At 35.0% G+C, this 22,383-nt stretch overlaps 5 protein-coding genes across 6 annotated transcripts; 2 read left to right on the top strand and 3 right to left on the bottom strand.

Annotated features, from left to right (window-relative positions):
- Nucleotides 1-722: 722 nt before the first annotated feature.
- LOC102611022 (protein RICE SALT SENSITIVE 3-like) lies at nucleotides 723-2,145 on the top strand. The gene is made up of 3 exons (XM_052433065.1): nucleotides 723-965; nucleotides 1,082-1,138; nucleotides 1,228-2,145. The coding sequence occupies exon 3, from the start codon at nucleotides 1,258-1,260 to the stop codon at nucleotides 1,930-1,932; it is 675 nt and encodes a 224-aa protein (XP_052289025.1). The 5' UTR covers nucleotides 723-965; nucleotides 1,082-1,138; nucleotides 1,228-1,257; the 3' UTR covers nucleotides 1,933-2,145.
- Nucleotides 2,146-3,480: 1,335 nt separating this feature from the next.
- Nucleotides 3,481-4,825, bottom strand: LOC102610719 (hypothetical protein). Its single transcript, XM_006464724.4, has one exon. The coding sequence runs from the start codon at nucleotides 4,772-4,774 to the stop codon at nucleotides 4,070-4,072; it is 705 nt and encodes a 234-aa protein (XP_006464787.1). The 5' UTR covers nucleotides 4,775-4,825; the 3' UTR covers nucleotides 3,481-4,069.
- A 5,831-nt stretch (nucleotides 4,826-10,656) lies between these two features.
- Nucleotides 10,657-13,435, top strand: LOC102610197 (probable protein phosphatase 2C 39). 2 transcript variants are annotated; one of them, XM_006464723.4, is made up of 4 exons: nucleotides 10,657-10,869; nucleotides 11,695-11,937; nucleotides 12,355-12,631; nucleotides 12,873-13,435. In XM_006464723.4, the coding sequence occupies exons 2-4, from the start codon at nucleotides 11,743-11,745 to the stop codon at nucleotides 13,163-13,165; spliced, it is 765 nt and encodes a 254-aa protein (XP_006464786.1). In that variant the 5' UTR covers nucleotides 10,657-10,869; nucleotides 11,695-11,742; the 3' UTR covers nucleotides 13,166-13,435. The 2 variants fall into 2 exon arrangements, with proteins under 2 accessions (XP_006464786.1, XP_006464785.1); XM_006464722.4 differs by having other exon boundaries at nucleotides 10,658-10,898.
- Nucleotides 13,436-13,581: 146 nt separating this feature from the next.
- Nucleotides 13,582-15,047, bottom strand: LOC102609891 (squamosa promoter-binding-like protein 13). Its single transcript, XM_006464721.4, has 2 exons — nucleotides 14,458-15,047; nucleotides 13,582-14,147 (listed from the first exon to the last, which is right to left on the bottom strand). The coding sequence occupies exons 1-2, from the start codon at nucleotides 14,709-14,711 to the stop codon at nucleotides 14,009-14,011; spliced, it is 393 nt and encodes a 130-aa protein (XP_006464784.1). The 5' UTR covers nucleotides 14,712-15,047; the 3' UTR covers nucleotides 13,582-14,008.
- A 5,182-nt stretch (nucleotides 15,048-20,229) lies between these two features.
- LOC102629704 (uncharacterized) lies at nucleotides 20,230-22,383 on the bottom strand. The gene is made up of 2 exons (XM_025102813.2): nucleotides 22,198-22,383; nucleotides 20,230-21,685 (listed from the first exon to the last, which is right to left on the bottom strand). Exons 1-2 carry the CDS (start codon nucleotides 22,336-22,338, stop codon nucleotides 21,260-21,262), a joined length of 567 nt encoding a protein of 188 aa, XP_024958581.2. The 5' UTR covers nucleotides 22,339-22,383; the 3' UTR covers nucleotides 20,230-21,259.

Below are 22,383 nucleotides of genomic sequence, written 5' to 3'. Positions count from 1 at the left end.
TCATTTAAACCCTAATTTCTTATTAAATTATCTACTAGTTAGTTAGTTTATCTCTAATATCTCATTTTTTGGTTCAAAAGTAGCTGAGTCTATTTTATAGTGACATAAATGGGAAAGATTTGATATGAACGTTGAGGTAAAATCAAACAAAAAAATGAAATAAAATAAACTATTAGACTCATGTGATCTGCCACTTTTGGGTAAAGTATGTTGAGGAGAAATAGAGGAAAAAGCCCCAAAGTAGAAAAGAAAGAGTGAGAGTGTTATGACCTAACTCAGACCTAACGAGATATTGTCCGCTTTGGGCCTTAATAAGACCCGCATGATTTTGTTCCAAGGGCGCCTATACACCCCAAAACGCATCTTGCCAATTGAGGTATAGCCCAACATCTCTCTTGTTCTTTGCCGATGTGGCATTCACCTAAGGTATGACATACACCCCTTATAGGGACTCAGCGTCCTCACTGAGGTTTGCCTCACCGATGTGGGATTCGCCTATGGTGTTACATACACCCCCTTAGAGACTCAACGTCCATGATGAGTGTTGTACAAATGTTAGAGTGCAATTTATGCACTAGTTTTGCATTGTTTACTTCCCTTAATATCGATGTTTTACACTTAATAATAGTGATTTACTTGTGTTTTACTTTTGTAGGTGAAATTGTATTGATTAGTGAAAAAATTGAGCTACAAGATAATGTTTATGTAACTTTGCCCACTATTTCTTTCTTTCCTTTTTTTGTTTTGTATTTTAATTTTATTTCTTTTGTTCTCAAATCATTTTCATGAAGATTTTTGGGTGAAAAAAGGTAGGATTTGGTATTATATTGCTCCATTATTGATGAGATCGGGGCATCATTTTTTTTCTTTTTCTTTTTTATTATTAATTGATGCTAACCTTTCCTACTTGTTAATAATTGCAGCTACCTCCTGAATGGACTGATCAATTTGAGTCTGGCATTCAGGTCAGCACCAGCACCAGCACCGTCAATTTCACTGTTGTCAGTCTTCGGTTATTTTCAATTTTCAATTTTCCATTTCTTGTACTTAGACTTTGTGCTCCTCCATTTCCATTTACCAGACCATTGCTGTAATTCAAGCCGGTCATGGCCTCCTACAGTTGGGATCCTGCAAGATTGTAAGTTTTAGTTTTCCATTTTCCCTGTGCATGCATAAACTAGCAGCTTGGATGATTTTATCTTATTGAAATACGATGTCCCTCCTCAGATACCTGAAGACCTCCATTTTGTGTTAAGAATGAGGCATACATTTGAATCCCTAGGCTATCAATCTGGATTCTATCTCTCTCAGCTGTTTTCTTCGAAGAGAAACAATTCCTCATCTTCGACAATTCCTTCAAAGCAATCTGCCATTCCAACTCGGCCTCCTCCTCCCCTCTTCAACTGGGGCCAACGGCCAATGCCATCTACTACTTCAATGCTTGCTTCACCCAATTTTCAAAATCCTGGTAGAGTTGGATTCCCACAAACCAAAGATGAGACTCATATGTTCCTTCTCCCTCATTCATTGGAAGCACCACGAATGGACAATATGATGGGAGAACATGAAAATGACATCAAGTGGCCAAATGGGTTGTCATTTTTCAATGCTCTTACTGCAAGACCTGATGATGCTAAGCTTTTGTTTAACCCCGAGAGCTTTGGAAACAAATCCGATCAAAGTCATCACCCTCTCATTCTGGAAGGGAAAGATATGAATCCAAATTCTGATGTCGGTGCAAACCCAAATGAGTTCTTAAGCTTGGACAGTCATCAGGATAAAAACAAGTTTAAGAGAAGCTTTACTTTGCCAGCAAGAATGACTTCATCATCTTCCTCTACTTCAGTCGATCACCATCAGCATCAACCAGTGGAGTATAGGAATCCTGAGCCAGGGATGTATAACGACGTTATGGAAACCTTCTTGGAATGAATTTAGAAAACTTGGTATTAGAGGGTCAGAAATTGTATCTAGGCAAAGCTTTTATGCTTCTTTCCTGCTGAATTCCTGTGTTTGTTTCTAGTTCAGTTTTAAATGTTTGTGTTTTTTTCCCTTTTATCTTTGCTTTTTTTTCCCCTCTCAAAACTTAGTAATTATTTGTTGTAGCTTATCCTAACGTAAGTTTTAGCATAAATTTTTATCTCCCATCTTTTTGCCCCTCCAGTTTTTGATTTTGCTATATGAAATAGAGGAATTGAGTGATATCTATGCTTCTTCTACAACACTGTTGTCGTGTTAGGTTAAAAGCCCTAGTCAAATACGAAACCCAAGGGTTCATGAATAGTGCTTTTACTTCACTTCACCCATCAGTCAAAATCCTAGCTAGGGCGATTTCAACATCAGTGGTGTGGAGTGTGGACTGGCATTTTCTATGCCTAGAGCAAAGCTACAAACCATTTTTTGACCACACCAAAAGTTTGCCTAAAACATCACTTGTTGAGTAAGACATGAATATGCTCGTAGGCAGCAGAATATAGTATTTTGTTTAATATACGCGTGAATTATAATATAAAGATTTTTTAACCGCATGTAGAATGAAGCAATATTAAATTTGGAAACATTAGTTAATCATTTTTTTAAGGACCGAACAGGCTATTGTTTTTTTTCTTTAAAAGAAAAAAATCTTTTGGCCTTGGCTAACAGAGGTTGAAACTGCGTAAGTTATTTGCACAGTGCCGATTGTTATTAAAAAAAAAATGCCATGGGCATGTTTTTACAAGCTTTTATATTGGGTTACATAAATGGTATACGGCGCTGCTGCCTAATTCTGTTGCTACTGATAATCGGTCTTTAAGTCATGTTGCTCCTCTTACTTTCGCCCTGGATGAGTTAGGGTACAAGATTAGGAGGTCCAGGTTGAGTGTTGAGTATTATCTTGTTGTTGAGTCTAGAGATCAGGATGATTCTCCTGTGGAGAGTCCAGTTGATCAAACTGGTGATGCTGATGATATGATTTCGGATAATTTGGGTGCTTAGAAGGTTTCCACGGGCTCTACTATTTTTAGATATGTAGTCGAAGATATTCGGGGTATGGTTATAGGTTTCAGTTCCCACTATACTGATATTCTGTCCAATTTGATGAGGATTTTTGTTGTAATAGAAATCCTGCAGCTCATAATCATTTCTTGTTTGAACCTGAGGGTATTGGGAGGCTTGGGGGCTTGATCAAAGTCCCCAACCCGCGCGCCTCTGGCTCTAAAAAAAGATTTTACTTTAGTCACCGGTTGCAACTTGCAAGCATCACAAGAGGCAGTCCCTCCATTAGCTATTTCTTGCCTATGTGCTAGTTGTTTTGCTAAGCTTTTTGGTAATTTAGTAAAATGCAAAACATAAACACCTGGGAAGTTAACAACTCAGGACTGAGTAAACATTGCCTCATAAATTGATCCCAATTTGATAAATCCTCCTTGCTTTAAGCTTTTGAAAGTAATTCAAAACAAAACTTTTGATTGCAGACCTTAAGTTTATGATTGCAAAACAAAGGGGAGAAAAAAAGAAAAGAAGAAGACCCAAACATAATCAAACTAAAGATCTAACCTCTTCATCAGTTATGACTAAGCTTTGATCTTCAACTGCAATGGGTGTGACCCAAAAGCTTGGGCCCAAAACTTGCTGCAGCTTAGCTGGGGGTTTTCGTGAGCCTCATGAAGCTTAACTGCTTAAGCATCTCACTCTATTGTGGCTGACATTTATTTTATGGCAGAATTAAAGAAGTATAGCCCCCTTCTAATCTGAGATTTCTCTCAGGCACAATTATTCTTGAAATCAAAAATAGAAATTAATCAGTACTTGTAATTCATAAGTATCTTATCTTTCCATTAATTGTTTTTGCTTTCTGTGGAAAAAAGAAAGATAAACCTCAACCTTTGCTCCCAAGTATCAGCTGCCTCAACACACCAATTTTCACAACCTCCTACAAGTACTCATAATTCCGGCAATGATGTTCTCAAAACAAATTAATGATCACAAAATCATTCACAAACTCAATTGACTCAATTAATATATATATTTACTCGAAATGCATACAAATGATGTTCAAAATCAGTGCAAAAATCAGTTACATGGGTGGCTATGACTTAACGTTTGCTTGCAGGATATCATCTTTGGTAGATGGTTCCATGGCATGACACTCTCTGCATGCGAACAAAAATGACATGAAAAATCTTCTGCAAATTCCTGCTGGCCGTTCAGAATTCAGCTTCTTCATCTCACCTTGTCTCTTTGATCTCTGATCATTTTCTTTCACCGAACCCCCACCATTTTTCCTCTGCGAAACGTCGCGTTTCAATGCTGCAGGAACTGGTGTAAGATACTGCCACCTTTGAGAAGATCCATACAGTTGTGTAGTAACCATTTTACTTGCTGTTGTTGCAGTTGCTCTGTGTGCAAGCTTATTATAATACAACAATTTCCTCTCTGAATTGTCACTCGAACTTGTTCTTGCACTGCTGCAACTACTGCTCCTGCTGTTTGTACTGTTGCTTCTTGATGACATGAGTGAATCTTTGCTGCTAATACTGCTTGTTCGACTCGTTGCACGAGAGGTGTTTTCTATCACAATGGCTGTAGCAGGTTGTTGTTGACACGGGAAAGAATGAGGCAAGAGCCTGCCATTGAAGAAAAGATGATCAGCTGGTGAGTTTCTCGATGGATCTTGAGAGGGAGAATCAGGCGTCAAGCAACCAAATTCAAAGTCGGAATTTTGGTCTTGATTTGGGGTGCTAGAAAAACAGAACATCTCGCCAGAGCCAGACTTTTTCCGGCTGTCCTCCATGGTGGTTAATTTCTGTCGGGGAGCTAATTGAGGTGCGTATATGAGTGAGGTTGCATACTAGCATCTGTGTATATATATGCAATGCAACACAATGCTTATAATGAATGATATGAACAAGTTTTTTGGGGCCCTTTTGTTGGGTGATTTTGATAATCTCGGTGGTATAAATCATATGTAGTCATATACTTGCCAACTCAACCTCCAATTAGCACATGGTATTGTTTTTGGGTTGTAATTATATTGTTAGTGTTGCTAAATGATGTAGCTTAGTGTGGCTTAGCATCCTCATGAAGATGCCATGTCAGCAAAAATTCTTAGAATATGTATAGTGTTATTAAGTTCAATAGTGGGATACGATCAATTAATCCTACCATTATCATATGGTATTTGCTTATTCTATCCTTTTGTTGTGAGAAAAGAAACTTCAAGGAAATGCTTTCTCTGGTACTTTCTTTGTTCTTAATTCAATAGATTTTTTAGCCTTTAATCTTTCGTCCACTTGCTTTTGTTTCTTTGAAGGACACATCCTCCCAAATATACTCTTTTGATATGTAAAGCAAAAGATACCTTGAAATCTACCAATGAAGAGAGATAGAGACAGAGAGGAAGTGAGGGAGGTGGGCTAATAAACTTAATCAATAATAACATGTTAATTGGATTGTTATCCTTTTTGTTTATAGGCTTTCACAATTTCACAAGACCGAATGCTTTGATGGGATCAACAAAGACTCAAAGAGAGCTGCTTTCTTGCGTTGTGGGAAGCAAAGGCTCCGTTAGGGACAATCAACACGCTAAAGAAGAATCAAAACTATCAATTACCAAAGATTAATTAATTTCATCAAACACTTTGATAGCTCCTAGAAACGAGGACAAATCAGATATTAGAATAATCCTTGTGTCTCCCGTTTGGGTTTCTGAGGAAGACATTCTTGGGCCCATTTCAACAATTCATGTTCTAAGGACCACCAGTCAGCCAATTCAAGGCCTAACTTTTTGTCCCCACAAGCAAAGCAAGTCATTTTGGAAGTAGGATTAATAATAATAATAATACTCTTCCTTTGTTGATACTCTAATTCTTAGATGTGGTAGGTCTCTCTGGTTTCTCAAGAGTGGATTTTGGTTGACTGGGAGACAACTTTTGACCAAGAATTGTCCTATGATTTTTCATTTTTTTGTCTGGGCTATATTTTGGTCCAAATTAAGAGGTCAAACCCATAAACTTAGCCCAATATGAGGAAACAGATACATATTTCTTTTTCTTTTTTTTTGGGGTGGGGGGATAAAACAAATATATATTTCCAGGAACCCAAAAGGGGAGTACATGCTTGTGTTGCTACTAAATGCCAATGCAATTGCCAACTGCTTCCTCAATTGCTCCATGCATGAAATCCAAGTGAACCTTGCAAGAGTAATATATTTGATTGCACGGCGGCTGCTAACTTACATTAATTATAATTTACAACTTAACCTAAAATTAATCTTTCACAATCCTTAAATTATTTGAGTAATAATAACTTAAAGGTACCAGATTATTTTTATTAGTGCTCTTATAGATATGAGTAGATATTTAGGTTTCTCAGCACCATAACAAATTTATTTAAGCAAGGCTTTTAGATTTATAATATTACCGAGAATAGGGATGGCAGATTTACTCGGACCCGATGAACCCGGATAATCCGGGCCGGGTTGAATCCGTACCGGAGTGTAAAATAATCCGGATCCAGAATGAATTTTTATAACTTGGATATATTCGGGTCCGGTTCCGGGTTTAGGCGAACCCGGATATTCGGAACCCGGACCTGGATATCTTATTTTAATATTGTTTTTTAATTAATTTTATTGATTAATATAAATACAAACATAAAAAAAACCCCAATTTTATCTAGGTTGCAGCCTTCGCGATTGCAGCCGACAGAACTCAGAAGCTTGGGTTACTTAGCTTCTTGCAGCCTTCGCGATTCGCCACCGACAGAACTCAGAAGCTTGGGTTCGCCACCGTCGTCCGTCGCAGTTCGTACTCTCGGTTTCGCCATTCATGACCGTCGCAGCCTTGGCTACTTGCAGCTCCAAACAACGATCCAAGTTTTTACCGTCGCAAGCTAGGGTTCGTGGTTCGCTACCGTCACAAGCTCGGATTTGCGGTTTGCCACCGTCACAAGCTTGGGTTTGCCACCGTCGCCGTTGCAACTCATACTCTCGGGTTCGCGACCGTCGCAGCCTCGGGTTCTTGCAACTCCAAACAACGATCTAGGTTGCTATCCTTTCGTTTTGATTTCATTGTACTTTGTTATTTGATTTTATTTATGCTTGAAATATTGTTGTTACAGTTAAAAGATTCGAAATGGTTTATGCTTTAATGAATTGTTGTTACACTTAGAAATGTATTAATTTTTTATTTTTAGAATTTTAGAAACTGATTCATTGATTCGGGTTTAAAACCCAGAACCTGGAAACCCGTTGTTTTTCGGGTTGAACCTGGATCCGGGTGAAAAAACCGGATTAAAATCCAGATTCGAGAGGAGAAAATGGCATCCGGATTCGGATCCAAAATGACTAAACCCGGATATGTACCCGAATTTTGCCATCCCTAACCTGGAATGTTAATAAACTACATATTGTATATACCATAAAAAAGGATCTAATTCTAATTATCATCAATATTTTGTACACTCGAAAAAAAAAATTAACAATAATTTGTTTTGCCTACGGATTTCCAGCCGTTGACCACGTGTCGCTCACTTGCTCTTATATTGCACACACGTGTCATTAACAAGCAGTTTTGTTTGCACAATCCATGCAAAATGCCCAATATATGATAGGCTTACGCTGAGAAACGGGCTAAGTTTAATTTAGAATTTAGGGCAATTTCACATTTTTTTGCATTAGCAAATAGAGTAATGCTCAATATATTAGTGTTAGGTATTGTTTGACATCAAAGTGTTGTAATTTTTAAGTTATAAGTAAAAAAAAAATTATAATAGTAAAATAAGAATTAATAGTTTATGATAATTAATGACTTTAAAATATAAAATTTAATATATACATTATAGGATTCACCTACGGTAGCACAGTCGCACCGTATCACTGCTTTTGTCTTTAGTGCCAGCACTAGTGTAAACTTCCATAGAACTCATTTTACTCTTTTTTATTTTAATTTTGTTTCACAAATATTAAGTTAATTTCTCCCAAAGCTGTGAATGTTTCAACGGCCGCAAATTGGCTCCCCCGGTGGCTGTGGTTGGTCGGAAACGACAGAGGGAATTGTGGGGAACAAAACCCAAGTGGTTCTGTCACCGGAAACCGGTGAAATCGCGGTGAATTGAAGCGGTGATTCCGCTGCTTTTCATGGCTTCGATCGGCAGCGTTCCGAACGGTTTCCTGCGATAAGGATGGCATGGACATAACCGGAGTCGCACGAGCTTCCTATCGGTACCAACCTTCGCCGGTATAGTGGCCGGAAAAGAAAACAGAATCCGGGTCGAGTTCGAGGGTTCGGGTCGAACTGGTTCTTTTTGCGACAAGGATTTTTAAGTAGGTGATCGTTGAAGGATATAACAATTTGCGAAAATAATAATAACCAGAAACTAAGCCATTAAAGATATACAATTTTAAAGAGGAATTTGATGCAGTGGATTAGTAGTAACAAGAAAAGCCAAATGACGGGGCTTGTGATGATGACGAAGGGAGGTGGCTGCGCTGGCGGGGACGGGGGAATGGGAAGGCGACAAAAGGAGCGAGAACGACTGAAGAGGAACAGAACCAGCTCTCGCTGGTGGCGTTTGTTATGGCTGCATTGAGGAAATCGATGGTGTCTTGTCGTGTTGAAAGAGGCGAAGACGTGATCTCCGCCGTTCATAACATGGAGATCGGGTGTCCCACAAATGTCCGGCACATTACTCACGCCACCTTCGATCGGTTCAACGACTTTCTGGGTCTTCCTGTTGAGTTTGAGGTGGAGGTCCCGTGTCGAGTTCCGAGTGCTAGGTAGGTATTGTAATTGAATTGGATTTTTGGTACCGCTATATGGGCGTTCATAGTTTTTTTCCATTATTCATCTGTGGTTTACTTGGAGTGCTCGTCTAAATTTTGTTTCTAGCATAGGCATAGCTTAGCTGGCTGTGTCACTCTTGTTTAAACATTTGAAATTCGAATGTCTGTACATACTTTGAACTGAGATTTAACTTCCTCGTTTAAGCTGAAATTTTGCATTCAAAGATGGTATTTTTTTTTTCTGTAGTGCAAACTGAACTTAAGAGGGTTTAAAAATTACGTTTTTGAATTGAAACCCCCAGGCCTCCTTCTTTTTGCTATGAAATTGAAGGGAAAAGTTAAATTAATATCAAGTTGGTATATCAGCCCCTTAAACTGTAAAAGTCGAAGATTAACAACTCTGCTGTTGTTTCTTCCTAAATTTTTCAATTTTCTCTGAAGTGAAAAGTCTGAGGAGTGGCCGGAAACGGAAATGAAATTCGGGTCGGGTTCGTGGGTATTGTGATAAAGAGAGGGGTATTATAATATATGTGCAATAAAAAATAAAAATATGTAAATAGTAAATAGTTTAAGGTGCTACCTAAAATGTTCATATGGATGCAGTAGAAATTATCTTAATATTTGTATAGCAAAGATTAAATAAAATTGAGTAAAAGGGGTTCTATAAAAATTTACAGTTGTGCTGGCACAAAAGACAAAAACAGTGGTACGGTACCACTGTGGTACCATAGCTTGATCCTATATTATAAGTTTATTTTTTAAAATATTTTGTTATTTGTTAAATAATTTATTGTTGTATCTATCCAACCATAATAACGAACCCAATTTTAATTAATCCAACTTTTGTTTTAAATATTAAAATATAATTTTATAAGTTTTCCAGCGGTTGAGACTAGAATTAAAGATATTTAAAATCCTAATATTTTTTGTATGTATGTAATAGAGTGGATCGACTATTTTTAAATTATCTTCTTTACTTTTGAAAATCTAAAGATTTCTATTTTTTTTTCAAATGGCAAGAAAAATAGACGGTGGGTTGGTGAAATTTTTTCAGTCTTCTTAATAAAATAGGAATAAATTAAAATTTTCAAAAATAAAGAGTATGATTTGAAGATAGTTAATTCATGAGGAGATAATTCGAAATTATCCTAAATAGAATTGAAATGAGATGCAATTTTTAGGTAAATATTTATTTAGTATCTATATTTTGATTTAAGTAACTGTTTAATCTTTATATTTAAAAATAAACCTCAAAACACCCTTACAAATAAATATGTTATATACTTACCCTTATTTTTTCTTTACTTTTATGATAATATCCTTGTAACAATTTACTTGACATTAATTAGTATATATTTCAAAAAGTTAATTCTAGCAAATGAACCAATATTTATTTATTAGTATATCAACAAATAAATATCAGTATAAAATAATTAATATTTTTTGTACCATGCAACTGTTAAAATTTATTGATAAAATAATTTAAGTTATCAAATTAACCTTAAAAGTAGAAATAATAATAAAAAATTTACATTAATTTTAATTTTAATATTACTTTAATAAATTAATATTTGTTCTCTTTTTATTAATGTCGTTAAAAATATTGTTACGAAAGTATTATTATAAAAATAAAGAAAATAAAGATGAAAATATCACATATTTAATAATAAGGATATCTCAAAATATTTTTTAAAATATAAAAATTATAAGAAATATTTTATTCAAAGTAGAGACTAATCAAATATTTAACCGTAATTTTTTCTTGGTAATCATTTCTTCGTTTACTGTGCTTTCTATTTATAGCCACGACCATGACTTCAACCGTTCAGCGTCGTGCGGCGTGCCAAACCCGTTTTGTAGGAGAGATGAGATTTCCCTTTCATTTAATTGATTTCCATTTGGAGTTAAATGATAATAAATAAATAAATAAAATAAACGCTAACGCGTCATTGTACAGCGAAGAACGCGGCAAAAGTCGTCGTGTCAACCGTTAAAGGATCCTCATCTTCTTCGCTCCCTCCTTCGCCACTGTGTCTGTGTTTATCCCCATTATTTCAATTACACACTCGTATTAAGAAATACAGAAGCAGCAAAAGCCATGATCGGTAAGAGAGAAATCTTCAATAAGATGAAGGTATCTTTTTATCTTTCATTACAATTCTTATTATCATAGGTACCCACTTGTCGCATGAAGTTGAGATTGACATGGCACCATTGTTTTTCATGTTTTTGACTGTATGGGTAGCAACTGGGTTCTTGTAATTTAACCTTCTGGATGCAAAAGATTCATTTTTTTTAAGAATGCCCTTAATGTTAAAATTTGGTTCAGCTGAGAGCTGGAGAAGTCAGAGTTTCAGAATTTGACCGCTAGTATACAAAATTGAATTAAATATTAAGATGGATTCAGGTTCATGCTTAGCAATGAAGAGGAGGATTGAGGAAAATGGAAAAGTTCTGTCTGTGTAAGGTGGCGGTTATCTTGATTACTTAGTTTATCCTTTCAGACAACTTATTTTAGGCCACACTTTTATCCTAGTCGAGGGGATGCACTCGCGATGCATCAAGGCCAATTCCATCCGTGGCTTCCCACCCCAGTTTGTCCAAATTAAGGAATCCCCTCAGAAATGTGTGTGAGAGGAGTAGAACCCTTGATCTCTTGCTTCCAATCCAAGGCTAAACCAATGGGGCTGTGATGTAGGGACTTTTTTTAATTTATAAGGTGGATAGATTATGCACTAACATGGTTGTATTGTTGAATAAGTTTTTTAATTTCATCTTTATTATTGATTTAAGAAGGAACAAGTTGTATGTATCAACCACCGTTACCTTGTCTTACTTCAAAAACAAAGTAGTGGATGGTTAATATTTTATAGTGTCAACACTTTTCTTCCCTTTGTCTTTTTCAACTATGGAGCTCTTTGTGATTGCAGGAGAAAGTATTGGGCTCATCTCCTGATTCTGGAAAAGGAAAGAGTAAGATGAAAAAGCATGTAACTCATGGCTACCACTTAGTAAAGGGAAAGGCGGGTCATCCCATGGAAGATTATGTCGTTGCGCAGTTTAAGCAAGTTGATGAGAATGAATTGGGTTTATTTGCCATATTTGATGGTCACTTAAGCCATGAAATTCCTGATTTTCTGCGGACACATTTGTTCGAGAATATCTTAAATGAGGTAACTGATTCTTTCGAAAATCTTATTCCAAATACTTTGGAGTAGCGATTCGACTGATGTATCATGCCTTATAACCGGGTATTAAACTGTATTTAGCTCTCTTCCGAAGATGAGAAATGGGATCAAAGCAGCCGTTGTTTATAATGAGTGTAGAATTGCCACATCAGTTCATTTCATAGTAGAACTTGCATTAAAAAATATCCATTACTCCAATGTAGTGTCTTTTCATGCTCGTTTATTGGTAATTTTCTATAATAATGTCTCATCATGTATTTCTGATTCATTTGATTGGATGACATTTGCATATCTTAGTTCTAGTTTTAGTGTATTGATCTAGCTAATTGTAAGCTCTGCTAGCTAAACATTACATACATGAATGTCTTTCTTTAATTATTGTCCCTCTTTTCCTGAAATCAGCCTAACTTCTGGCAAGATCCAGAAAGTGCAGTCAGGAGAGCTTACTGTATTACTGATACTACAATTTTGGAGAAAGCAGTTGATTTGGGTAAAGGTGGTTCAACTGCAGTCACTGCAATATTAATCAACTGTGAGAAGCTGGTAGTAGCAAATGTCGGTGATTCTCGGGCAGTCATATGCAAGAATGGTGTGGCAAAACAATTGTCAGTTGATCACGAGCCAAGCTCAGAAAGGGAGCATATTGAAGGCAGAGGAGGCTTTGTGTCAAACTTTCCAGGTACCAGTTTTACCTAGAGATCAGCTAATTTTGTTCTGTTTCCACCTGGGTAATAACGAGTGTTCCCTCAAGGCTTTTCTATAATTTGAGATGACTTACCATTGCATAACTGTGAAATCAGTATATCATGGCTGGTTCTGTTTACCGGGGGAACATTTGCTTAAATGGGGATTTGTGGTTCTTTTACTTGTAGACATGGTGTTTGATCATTAGCATGACAAATTTTCTTTTACGAATTCAGGGGATGTTCCACGTGTTGATGGACAATTGGCGGTGGCAAGGGCATTTGGTGACAAGAGCTTGAAAATGCATCTGAGTTCAGAACCACATGTGGTGATGGAGACGATCGATGATGATACAGAGTTTATTATCTTGGCAAGTGATGGATTATGGAAAGTTATGTCGAACCAAGATGCAGCAGATGCCATCAAGAATATAAAAGATGCTCGGTCTGCTGCAAGGCACCTTACTGAAGAAGCACTTGCTAGAAATAGCTCAGATGACATTTCCTGTGTTGTCGTAAAGTTTAACTGATAGTAGTAGATGAGATCCCTCTCCTGTTTCACAGAGGACTGTCTTCAGTTATTTGTTATTCACCTTGGTATATTGGTGAACGTTCATCGGTATACTGATCTGCTGTGCCATATAAGAAAACCTGTTTGTGTTCTTATTAGGAGTTTATTAGATGCAAGAAGCATGCTACGGACTTGTTTCTTGTTGTTTATACAGTTCCTGAAGCATAAATGTAGCTAATACTTTAAAGATGTTAACTGTAAACAATGTCATTTGTTTGCATTCGCTCAATTATCTGTTCTGATATGATATGTTCTGCTCAGATAATGATGCAAGTAGCTATGATCCTTGTTAACTTTATAGTTTATAGGAACTAAGAAACCTTGAACCCTAGTTCCGCATCAAACAGTATGTCTAGAATTAAAATGAAGGTGAGATTGAAGTTTGCAGTGGACAATTTATTTGCGTAACGATTGATTCCTCAGGAATCAACAAGTTCGGATGGTAGCATTTAACATCATATCTAGAATAGCAGTACAAAAACTCTTAAGGCCAGTCACCAAAAGTATAAAGTATTTATTGTTACCACAATTTATTCGAAGGGTGCATCACACCGGGAGAATCAAAGATAATTCTACTTCATGCATAGCCTAGATACTGCTGTTAGGAACCACCGTATGCCGGCGCTAAAGGAACCTTAGAATGACAGAAGAGAGGAGGAGCCTAAGGATGACAGAAGAGAGGGAGCATCCTGCAATGCAGAAAGTTCCGGTCTTATTTGATCTAGGAATGCTTGTAAGGTCTATTCACTTGGACAGGTGTCTACAGTCTATTATTTTCGTCAGCTTGTCTGAACTGATCGTCCTACTGAGGACCTACCCCTCTGCAGCTTGATCCTTCACCAGTTGTTTCAGCTGTGCTCTTCCGACGCCTCTCATTGTGTCCAGCCAAACGCCTACGGCAACTCCTTTTCGTTTCATCAAATTCATATAGCTCGTGGAACCTGAAATACAAAGCAAGAGACATTACAACCTAGAAACTGAAACATTTTTAGAATCTGGAACTAGACAAGAAAGCCTTGGGAGATTTTAAAAACATTATTCTTGGCAAGGGTGGCTGTTTGATAAAGGATCAAGAAGCACTGAAGCATGTACCGCTATGTTAGCACTTAAGACTTATTCATTTAGCACTAGTTTGTTCAGTTAATGGTGAAGATGTAGCTTCTCGAAGTGGTCAAAGCACATTTAAGATTTCTAACCAACACATCCAAGCAGAAGCTGATCACAATAGCAAAGAATCCGTAAAAATGGTACCTGCTGCATTGCTGACAAAACCTTTGCCTGAGACCAGCAACAATCACAACAGGAGCCTTGGAATGAGTTTCACAGACCTTGTGGCGCCTGTGGTATCGTCTTGCATCGGTTAAATCAGTTCCGCACTTCTCCACCATGCAACAAGGTGATGAAGTCCCGGCAGGCGCTGCTCTTCTCCCGGTCGCTTTCTTCTTTCTTTCATCGTCTGCATAACAATCAACACCACCCTCTTCTTCTTCCATATCGTTGTCCATATCGTCCTCAAGAAAGCAATCCTTGACAGTCTTTTCCTTTAGCTAGCGATGTGCTTCAAGGCTTGCCGCATCCATTGATATAGCAGGTGTGTTTTTACGATGGGAGTGAATTTGATGATGAAAAATGTTGAAGCAAAAGTGGGGAACTAGGAGCAATGAAGTGAGTTAATGGAAAAGGTGAAAAGACTGGAGGAGGACCACACCCTGCTTTTGTTGTTTTTTGTAAATGATTAGAAGCTTCAAAAGAAAAATTTATTAATTGGGTTTGTTATTATGATATGCTATTGCCAGAAGTCTTGAGCCTAATATTTGATGTTGGTGGTTCAAGTTTGAGTTTTCACCAGATATTAGTGCCAAGTTAGGCACATCAATAATTAACACCCTAGGTGGTCCATTTTCCTGAAAATGATAAATAAATCAAGAAGTTCAGAAATTTTATTGATTGATTATTTTTGTTTAATTTCAGGACATAAAATTTTGTCTTAGACATCTGGTAAATGGATGATACAAGGAACCTAAGCAAACTCTGGAATTTTGTACAAGTTAGATATTTATACTATTTTGAGTGCACTTAACCAATGTATAGAACATTAGCCAGCTGCGGAGAGAGACTTGTAAAGAAACTGTAAATTTCTCTTATCAACATTTTATGAAACTGTCCTTTTACGGTTGGTAGTAGGACAGATACAGCAAATGGTTTGGTACAACATTACCTGAAGAAAGAAACAAAAATCATAAAGATAGATGCATTATCTTTAACACTTTCTCATAGAATTTATTGACCTGTACTCCATTTTTTTGCACATCAACAATCATATAAACACTAAACTGGGGTAAATGAGAATGATAAATAAACTTTCTCGAGAAGTTAAATGCTTGGAAAAGTGTTTTTTCATTGCCAGTAGAGCTTTGAGAGAGACATCGAATTCCTCAGTGGCCTGTACAGCACTAATGGTTCGCAAAATTCTGCTTCTACTAGAGCTGGACAAGTAGTGCTACAGAAGAGTGCTCTATGCTTTTCTATAGATCAAGAGTCTTTACTTCATGCTTTATGCCCACTTTATCTTCTTCTGTCGTTGCTAGATGTGAACTTAGCAGCTACTTTGATGAAAATGAACTTTATGTTTTCATGCCTGTGTGTGTATTGATTCCTTCAATTGTATCCATCAAATGTCATTTCATTTGGATAAATTTTAAGATTGCCCTTTTATCTTAACAAGAAGCCTTTCCTTTAAGGAGATTTCGATGAATTTTTGGATCAAACTCAATCACCAATGTTTATTTATCAAACCAAAAGCAGATTAAAGAACTATGCTCAAGTTATTTTTTACAGTGTCAAGGAACAAAAGATACTCAGGAAAGAATGAATTACTGACATTGACACAACACAATGTTTCACGTGGCTATTGTAATGAAAAATTGTACCAAAGTTTAGAGTAGATAACTACAACTCAAAATCTTGGAAGGAGAGAGAGACAAGAGCAAAAGAGGTTAGATACTCTACTTAAAGAGGGTTTCCGTGGGTCACTTGTAGTTGTAGAAATTGAATGAAAGCTTCCAGAACTAATGCTGAATCAGCCACCACATTTTCCTGGCTTATTTTCTTTCTTATGGGTCCATATATTTTCTTGGAAGTACTTAAGATGGCTTCGTATTTTTTAAGATAATAGTAACTAGAACTGTCTTGCGGTTCAAACACAGGATTTCCTGACAACTCGCTTATTCAAATTCCATTGAGGCAATAAAACACTCCATTAATTTTTCATGCAACAGCATTAGTGTTGAAGTCCGCATTTTAATAGCTAGGTTTGAATTTAATTATATTTATCTATTTAATTTTTTATCTTTGTTTGTGTGAATTTATTTTAATTAGATTATTTGAGATAAGGTATAATTCTTTTTATTTTTATTTTAAATAAATTATAAGGAATTATCTATCTTTATGATATAATATATATTATAAAAGCATGTGTTTTTATAAAACTTAAACCCTTCTTATTTCCCTATGATTTAAAACTCTTTAATTAAACAAACGTATAAAAGCAAAAAAATTCTAGGGTTTTCTTTTATGCACGTTTGAAAGAAATTTTGAGGTATTAATCCTTCTTTAATGCGTGCTCTCTAATATGATCTTATGTGTTTGATAATGAATGCATGCATTGTTCTCTTTATTATGAGTTACGAGCAGTGTGTTTTGATTATTGTTTTTTTCCATTATTTTTATTTGATTTTTGTACAAAAGTTTCCATAAAATTAAAGTGGACATTCTAAGGTTTTCAATGATATATTTTGTACAAAGAGATTCCAAATAACCAATTTGTTGTTAATTTTCAAATTTGGAACAGTGGTGCTGGAAAATTTCGATTTTCAGCAGCGTGTTTGAATTTGCCGATTTTTCTGACTATCCAAATGATCTTTGAAAATTATGTTGATTTTTTTTTATCCTCATTATGTCACTTTATTTTTAATTTCATAATTTTTGGTTTATGTTGAGCTGCTGCAATCCTGGAGATTGCTTTCCATAATTGCAATGGTTGATGGTAAAATTATTTTAGGCTGTTAAAAGGCTTTAGAATGACTTATAAAAATTATATTCGTATAATATTATGAGCCCTCTATGATTTCAAGTTTATTAGACTAATTTTCATTCAGTTAACATTAAGTTATGAATTTTTAAGTTGCAAAACACAAACCTGAAAGTTTCTAGACAAGTTTGCTAGTCTCTCAATATAAATTCGTTTAAAATGGTTTTACATCTTCAAAACTTCTAGAAATTTGATACATTATTTCTTGACGTTTTTATTGTTGTAAAATCAAGTGGTCTAATTTATGAGTTTTATTAAATATTTTATGAATTTTCTAATACAGCTACCTTTGTTTTTATCACTGCTGGATAGTGTGAATATTTGCATGTAAAATTCTTTTTGCAATATATTTATGATTATTCATTTTTTAAATCTTTATAAATTCGACACATGTGAATGAGGAATCACCGAATTCAGTCATAACAAGCTCACCAACTTCAGATTTTATGGTTTTTTTTTTAATTTTTTACAATTTTCTGAAATATAATTAGCTTGGTAAAAATTAACTTGTATATGATGGTCAGGTTGAGACAGTGGCCACCCAGAAACTTAAATTGGGGGGGTTTAGTTCAAAAAATTATATTTAATTTAGGGTTTTTTTTTTATGTTCACTTGAATATATTTTAAGTCTCATAAACTCAAATTCCATTACTTTCTTTTAAATTCTAAATTATAATAGTAATAAATTATTTATTTTAAATGCGTGAAAGTATCATTTTTCTAAGTAGTTTCTACAAAATATTTTTAAAAAATAATGTGGTTATTGGGATTTGAACCAAGACTTTAAAACCATCAAATAACACTTTTAACATTAAACTATAAGTCTTTTGTTATATGAAAAATGTGTCTAAATTTTTTTTATTTAACTCTTTTATAAGGGATTTGAGGTACATTTAAAAGAAAAATTAATGGCCATAAAGCCCCTCTTGGGTCTTAGTTGGGTTCGCCCATGGGTTGAGACTAGCTTTGATAGTTTAGTACTTATTACTAGACTTGATTATGTTGGATTTATATTAAGGTTATAATGAGTAATAATATTGATAACAATGTGTCTTGATGTTTAGGATGACAGTGAGCTCATGGTTGAAGTTACCATCTTTTTATTGTTAAGGATCGAGGTAAGTAAATTCATGCATGATATATGCATTTCACTATTAAATTACTTTTAATTTGAGTTATGTATTATGTTGAATGAAAAGTACATAAAATTGATTTGTTTTAGTCTATTACAATATTTTGTTAAGTAAAATCATTCTTTGAAATTATTTATAACAAAACTTAATTTATTAAAAACTTGTTTTATAAGTTGTCTTAAAAACAAAAACTTTAATTAAATTGTTTTAAGTCAATTACTTTGAAATAATTATTAATTATTTAAATGTGATTTACGGAAGCTTATAAATAATTAAAAGTTGAAGAATGGTTTTAAATAAATTGACTCATTGTTTGTAGTGATATTATGTTGTGTTATGTTATGGAAGACTATCCTGATTTTGTGCACGTATGATTTTAATGTTAATGATTCTTGTACGTGGGATACGGTGCCGCCCTGAATGATGTTATTGGCTTTGTTGATCAGCTACGATGGTAGTAAAACTTCCCCAAAAAGCACTTCCTTCTAGCAACAAAACAGTCACTATGATTCTGCAAAATATAGGACCACCATCAGTCTATCTTTCTTTTCTTTCACCTCCCACTCTTCCGCGTCGCTCTTTTGATATACATGCAGAAACAAACATAATGGATGTCACACCAATTTATGGAATGATTCAAGTGCCCATCACTCTCACTATTGAGTTGGATTTTGGTCCAAAATTCCTTCTTCGTTCTTCAGTTTCTAAAGCACCATGTGTTAGAAACCTCATTGATACCTTCATTTGTTAACTCCAAATTTTTCTCCTTTCCCTTTATATCATGATAAACCCTTGTGTGACCACTATTGGTTACTTCAATTGGTAAAATTTATCGATCTACTGGTAATTTTTTTTTTAAATAATAAAACGTCTCGGAATCCCGCATCCGATACTTGAATAGATCAATTTTACAATGCAGTTAAATCACGTAAGAATTGGCAATGCCGCCAATTGGCCTTTCTTCATTTTCTTAAAATATTTTCCTTGGCTTTATTCTGCATTGCGATTTATTTTTCTTGGTGCATTTTTCAATCTTACTCTTTTGAATCCGACAAACCTAGCTATTAAAATCTCATTTCAATTAGAATATTACTAGTTATCCAAATCTCATTAAATTGTTTCAATTAGAATACAACCTAATTATCAAAATCTTATTAAATTATTTCGATTAGAACATATCCTAATTGCATTGGTTTAACCCACTAATAAAACGATATCTATCATTTATTACCCGCTTCCACTACCCCATCTAGTATTTATCTATCCGCTTCCACTACCTTGCTACGTCAAAACTACAAGTGAAGAAGAACTTCATAATCTCATGCATTCAGCTGGTATCAGTTACTAATAAAAAAACCAAATAGAGATAAGATCTTTAAAATTATAATTATTCCAAAATTTTAAGCTCTAATTTGTTGTTGTTGTTATTATTATTATTATTATTATTTAGTTATTTTTCTAAGTTTAATGGTTTTGTTGAAGTTGAATATTATATGAGATGAGTGTTCGGAGAATTTATTTATTAATTTTCTTCGTAAGTGTAAGAAGAATTTATTTATTTATTATGAGTGTAAGAATTTGTTAGCAAGCATTCAACTGTATTTGTTTGTTCACTCTACGGAAGCAGTGTCTTGTGTTCAATTAATCGAATTATTTAAAAATAATAATATTCATACCTAAAAGAGGCCATGCATGTCACATTATTCATGCATAGCCCAAAAGACAAAAGCATTTCGGAGCCACTAATTAAAAGCGCTTTCAAATTGCTTGTCATCAATCAGATGCCTTATCATACCCATCTGCTCGTTGAAAAAATAGCATATTAGTATGTTATTTTGAGGGCACATTTTGAGTGGGATTCACTTAACAAAAGTGAAAATATTGAGAGGTTCAGATTTTACTCTGTGAAAACTTTAAAATGATATCTTTATTTACTTAAAATGATGTTTGGGAGAATGAGAAATTGACTCTCAAAGTGCACCCCTGAAGTTGAAAAATTGAAAGGAAATAAAACTTTTCGCAGAAGGGAAAAATAAGTTAAGGAATCTGTGTTTATATATAGATATTTATCCATACATGAGCAAGAATTGTAGGGATAGAGGCTCTCTCCACACGTGCGTGCACGAGGCGCAAATTCGAGATCGATTTGGTTGAACCCGCTCATCCTACTTACACGAATGTCGGCCCCAAATCACCTAGACCCGTATGGCCACATTTTTTATTTCCTTTTAAATTTTCTAAGAGTTTTCACAATTAAAATCAAAAGTAATTTTTGATTTATGAATAAATAGTAAACTGTTACACAATTGAAATTTTTGAATTCAACAGGCTGTTACAGATTTGAAATTTTCAATTCAATGAAATGTTACAGAAACTAAAATTAAATCATATATTGAATTCAAAAAATTAATTTTATACAATAGTTATGTACCCTCATGTATATAAAAATACAATCTTTCTCTTCTATTTTAGATGCAACAAAACACACATAGCACTTAAAATTTCTTTTTCTTCCTCAAACGTTCTGTTTTGATCGAGAATCTACACTGTTATTGTTAACCGGAATTATTTGTACGTGCTTGACAAATAATTTATTTAATTTATTTCCGTTGTATCCTAAAAAACAAATACCAACAAACCTAAAAACACCGTTATAAGTGATAAATCTGTTTTAAGACCTCGGATTTTCCCGTTTAATTTTTTTTCTTCCGTTTATTTGTTGTTGTTTCCACGATTTCCAGCAGCTGTTTTATTAATTTTTGCTGTTGTTTCAATTCTGTTGGTATAGAATTCCCGTTCTTTGATAACTTGATTATTTTTAATTGTTCACTCACTGCAATTTTTTTTTTTTTTTCAATACTGCTTTGTTCCTCTGATCTTCAATACTTCTATACTCTTGTGTATCAATAGGATCAGAAGTCTTTTTAGCATCAAATACTGAAGGATCTCTGTCAATGTGATCATGATCACGATCACCATCATCACCACAAATCACATTGTCCTTGATCTTCTCAGTAGTCTCCTTAGCTGCTTTCCAGGCACCATCCATTATCTGCTTCGCCGTGTCCCCAACATTCTCCGCTGTATCCACTGCCTTTCTTGCTCCATCTTTCACCTTATCAGCTACAAATCCTGTCACCCCACTCGGTCTGCCCTCGTCCTCGTCTAATGCTTCTTGCTTTGCCTCGTATAGGCCATCCCTCGAGGCCTCGGTCCCGGCTTTATGGTCCGTCGATTCTGCCACTGCATTGCTACCCTGCATTTTAAGATCATTGATGAACACTAATACCTCAACTGAGTATACATACATACTTATTGAATGTTAAGTACCAACAAAACGAAATTAAATTCGAACTGCTGATATAGGCACAAGAGATTTTACGAATTGAACCAATTAAGAACAAGCAACAGATCAACAATTAATAATTTTTTTATCACTTCCGAGACTAATTGATCTCTTATAAACTCAACTTGCAAAAATTATAATATGCCTAATAGAAATTAAGCTAAATTTAGCAATCAAGAAACTAGCGTATAAGTGTAACAAAACTCAATTCGACCTCTAGATTATTAAAAACAAAAAATAAATAAATAAAGAAAAAGAAGGCATGCACATCTAAATCTATTAAGAATTTTTTTTTTTTTCCCTTACTTCACTTTAAGAATCTAATAAATAAATGGAGAAAATATCAATGTAGATGCCCTCTAAAAGTAGTAAAAGCAAGAAATAGTAAAAGCAATAAAGATAAGGGCATATGAATAATATACATGAGCATGCTCATAAGCAGAGGAAAGCCACCGAGATCTAGAGATTCTGCTCGCGGAGTGGAAGTAGTGATTAGGAAAGTCTTTTGATGAGGTCTTGGAGATGTTAATGGTAATCCTTTTTCCCCAAAATAGTGCTGCCATTTTCTTAACCTCTGTGTGCTTGCTTTTGCTCGTTGGTTCTTCCTT

Source organism: Citrus sinensis, chromosome 9 (genome assembly GCF_022201045.2).
Source record: "Citrus sinensis cultivar Valencia sweet orange chromosome 9, DVS_A1.0, whole genome shotgun sequence".
NCBI lineage: Eukaryota > Viridiplantae > Streptophyta > Magnoliopsida > Sapindales > Rutaceae > Citrus > Citrus sinensis.
The sequence above is the reverse complement of the archived record's forward strand: the minus strand, read 5'-3'. Positions and strand labels throughout refer to the sequence as shown.

Coding starts and splice junctions, on each gene's coding strand:
- LOC102610719 (XM_006464724.4), bottom strand. CDS start 4,774: ATGGAGGACAGCCGGAAAAAGTCTGGCTCTGGCGAGATGTTCTGTTTT.
- LOC102609891 (XM_006464721.4), bottom strand. CDS start 14,711: ATGGACAACGATATGGAAGAAGAAGAGGGTGGTGTTGATTGTTATGCA. Junction 14,148..14,457: donor TTTTGTCAGCAATGCAGCAG/GTACCATTTTTA, acceptor TTTGTATTTCAG/GTTCCACGAGCTATATGAAT.
- LOC102610197 (XM_006464722.4), top strand. CDS start 10,863: ATGATCGGTAAGAGAGAAATCTTCAATAAGATGAAG. Junction 10,899..11,694: donor AAATCTTCAATAAGATGAAG/GTATCTTTTTAT, acceptor TTGTGATTGCAG/GAGAAAGTATTGGGCTCATC. Junction 12,632..12,872: donor CTTTGTGTCAAACTTTCCAG/GTACCAGTTTTA, acceptor TTACGAATTCAG/GGGATGTTCCACGTGTTGAT.
- LOC102611022 (XM_052433065.1), top strand. CDS start 1,258: ATGAGGCATACATTTGAATCCCTAGGCTATCAATCTGGATTCTATCTC.
- LOC102629704 (XM_025102813.2), bottom strand. CDS start 22,338: ATGGCAGCACTATTTTGGGGAAAAAGGATTACCATTAACATCTCCAAG. Junction 21,686..22,197: donor CTGCTTATGAGCATGCTCAT/GTATATTATTCA, acceptor CTTAAAATGCAG/GGTAGCAATGCAGTGGCAGA.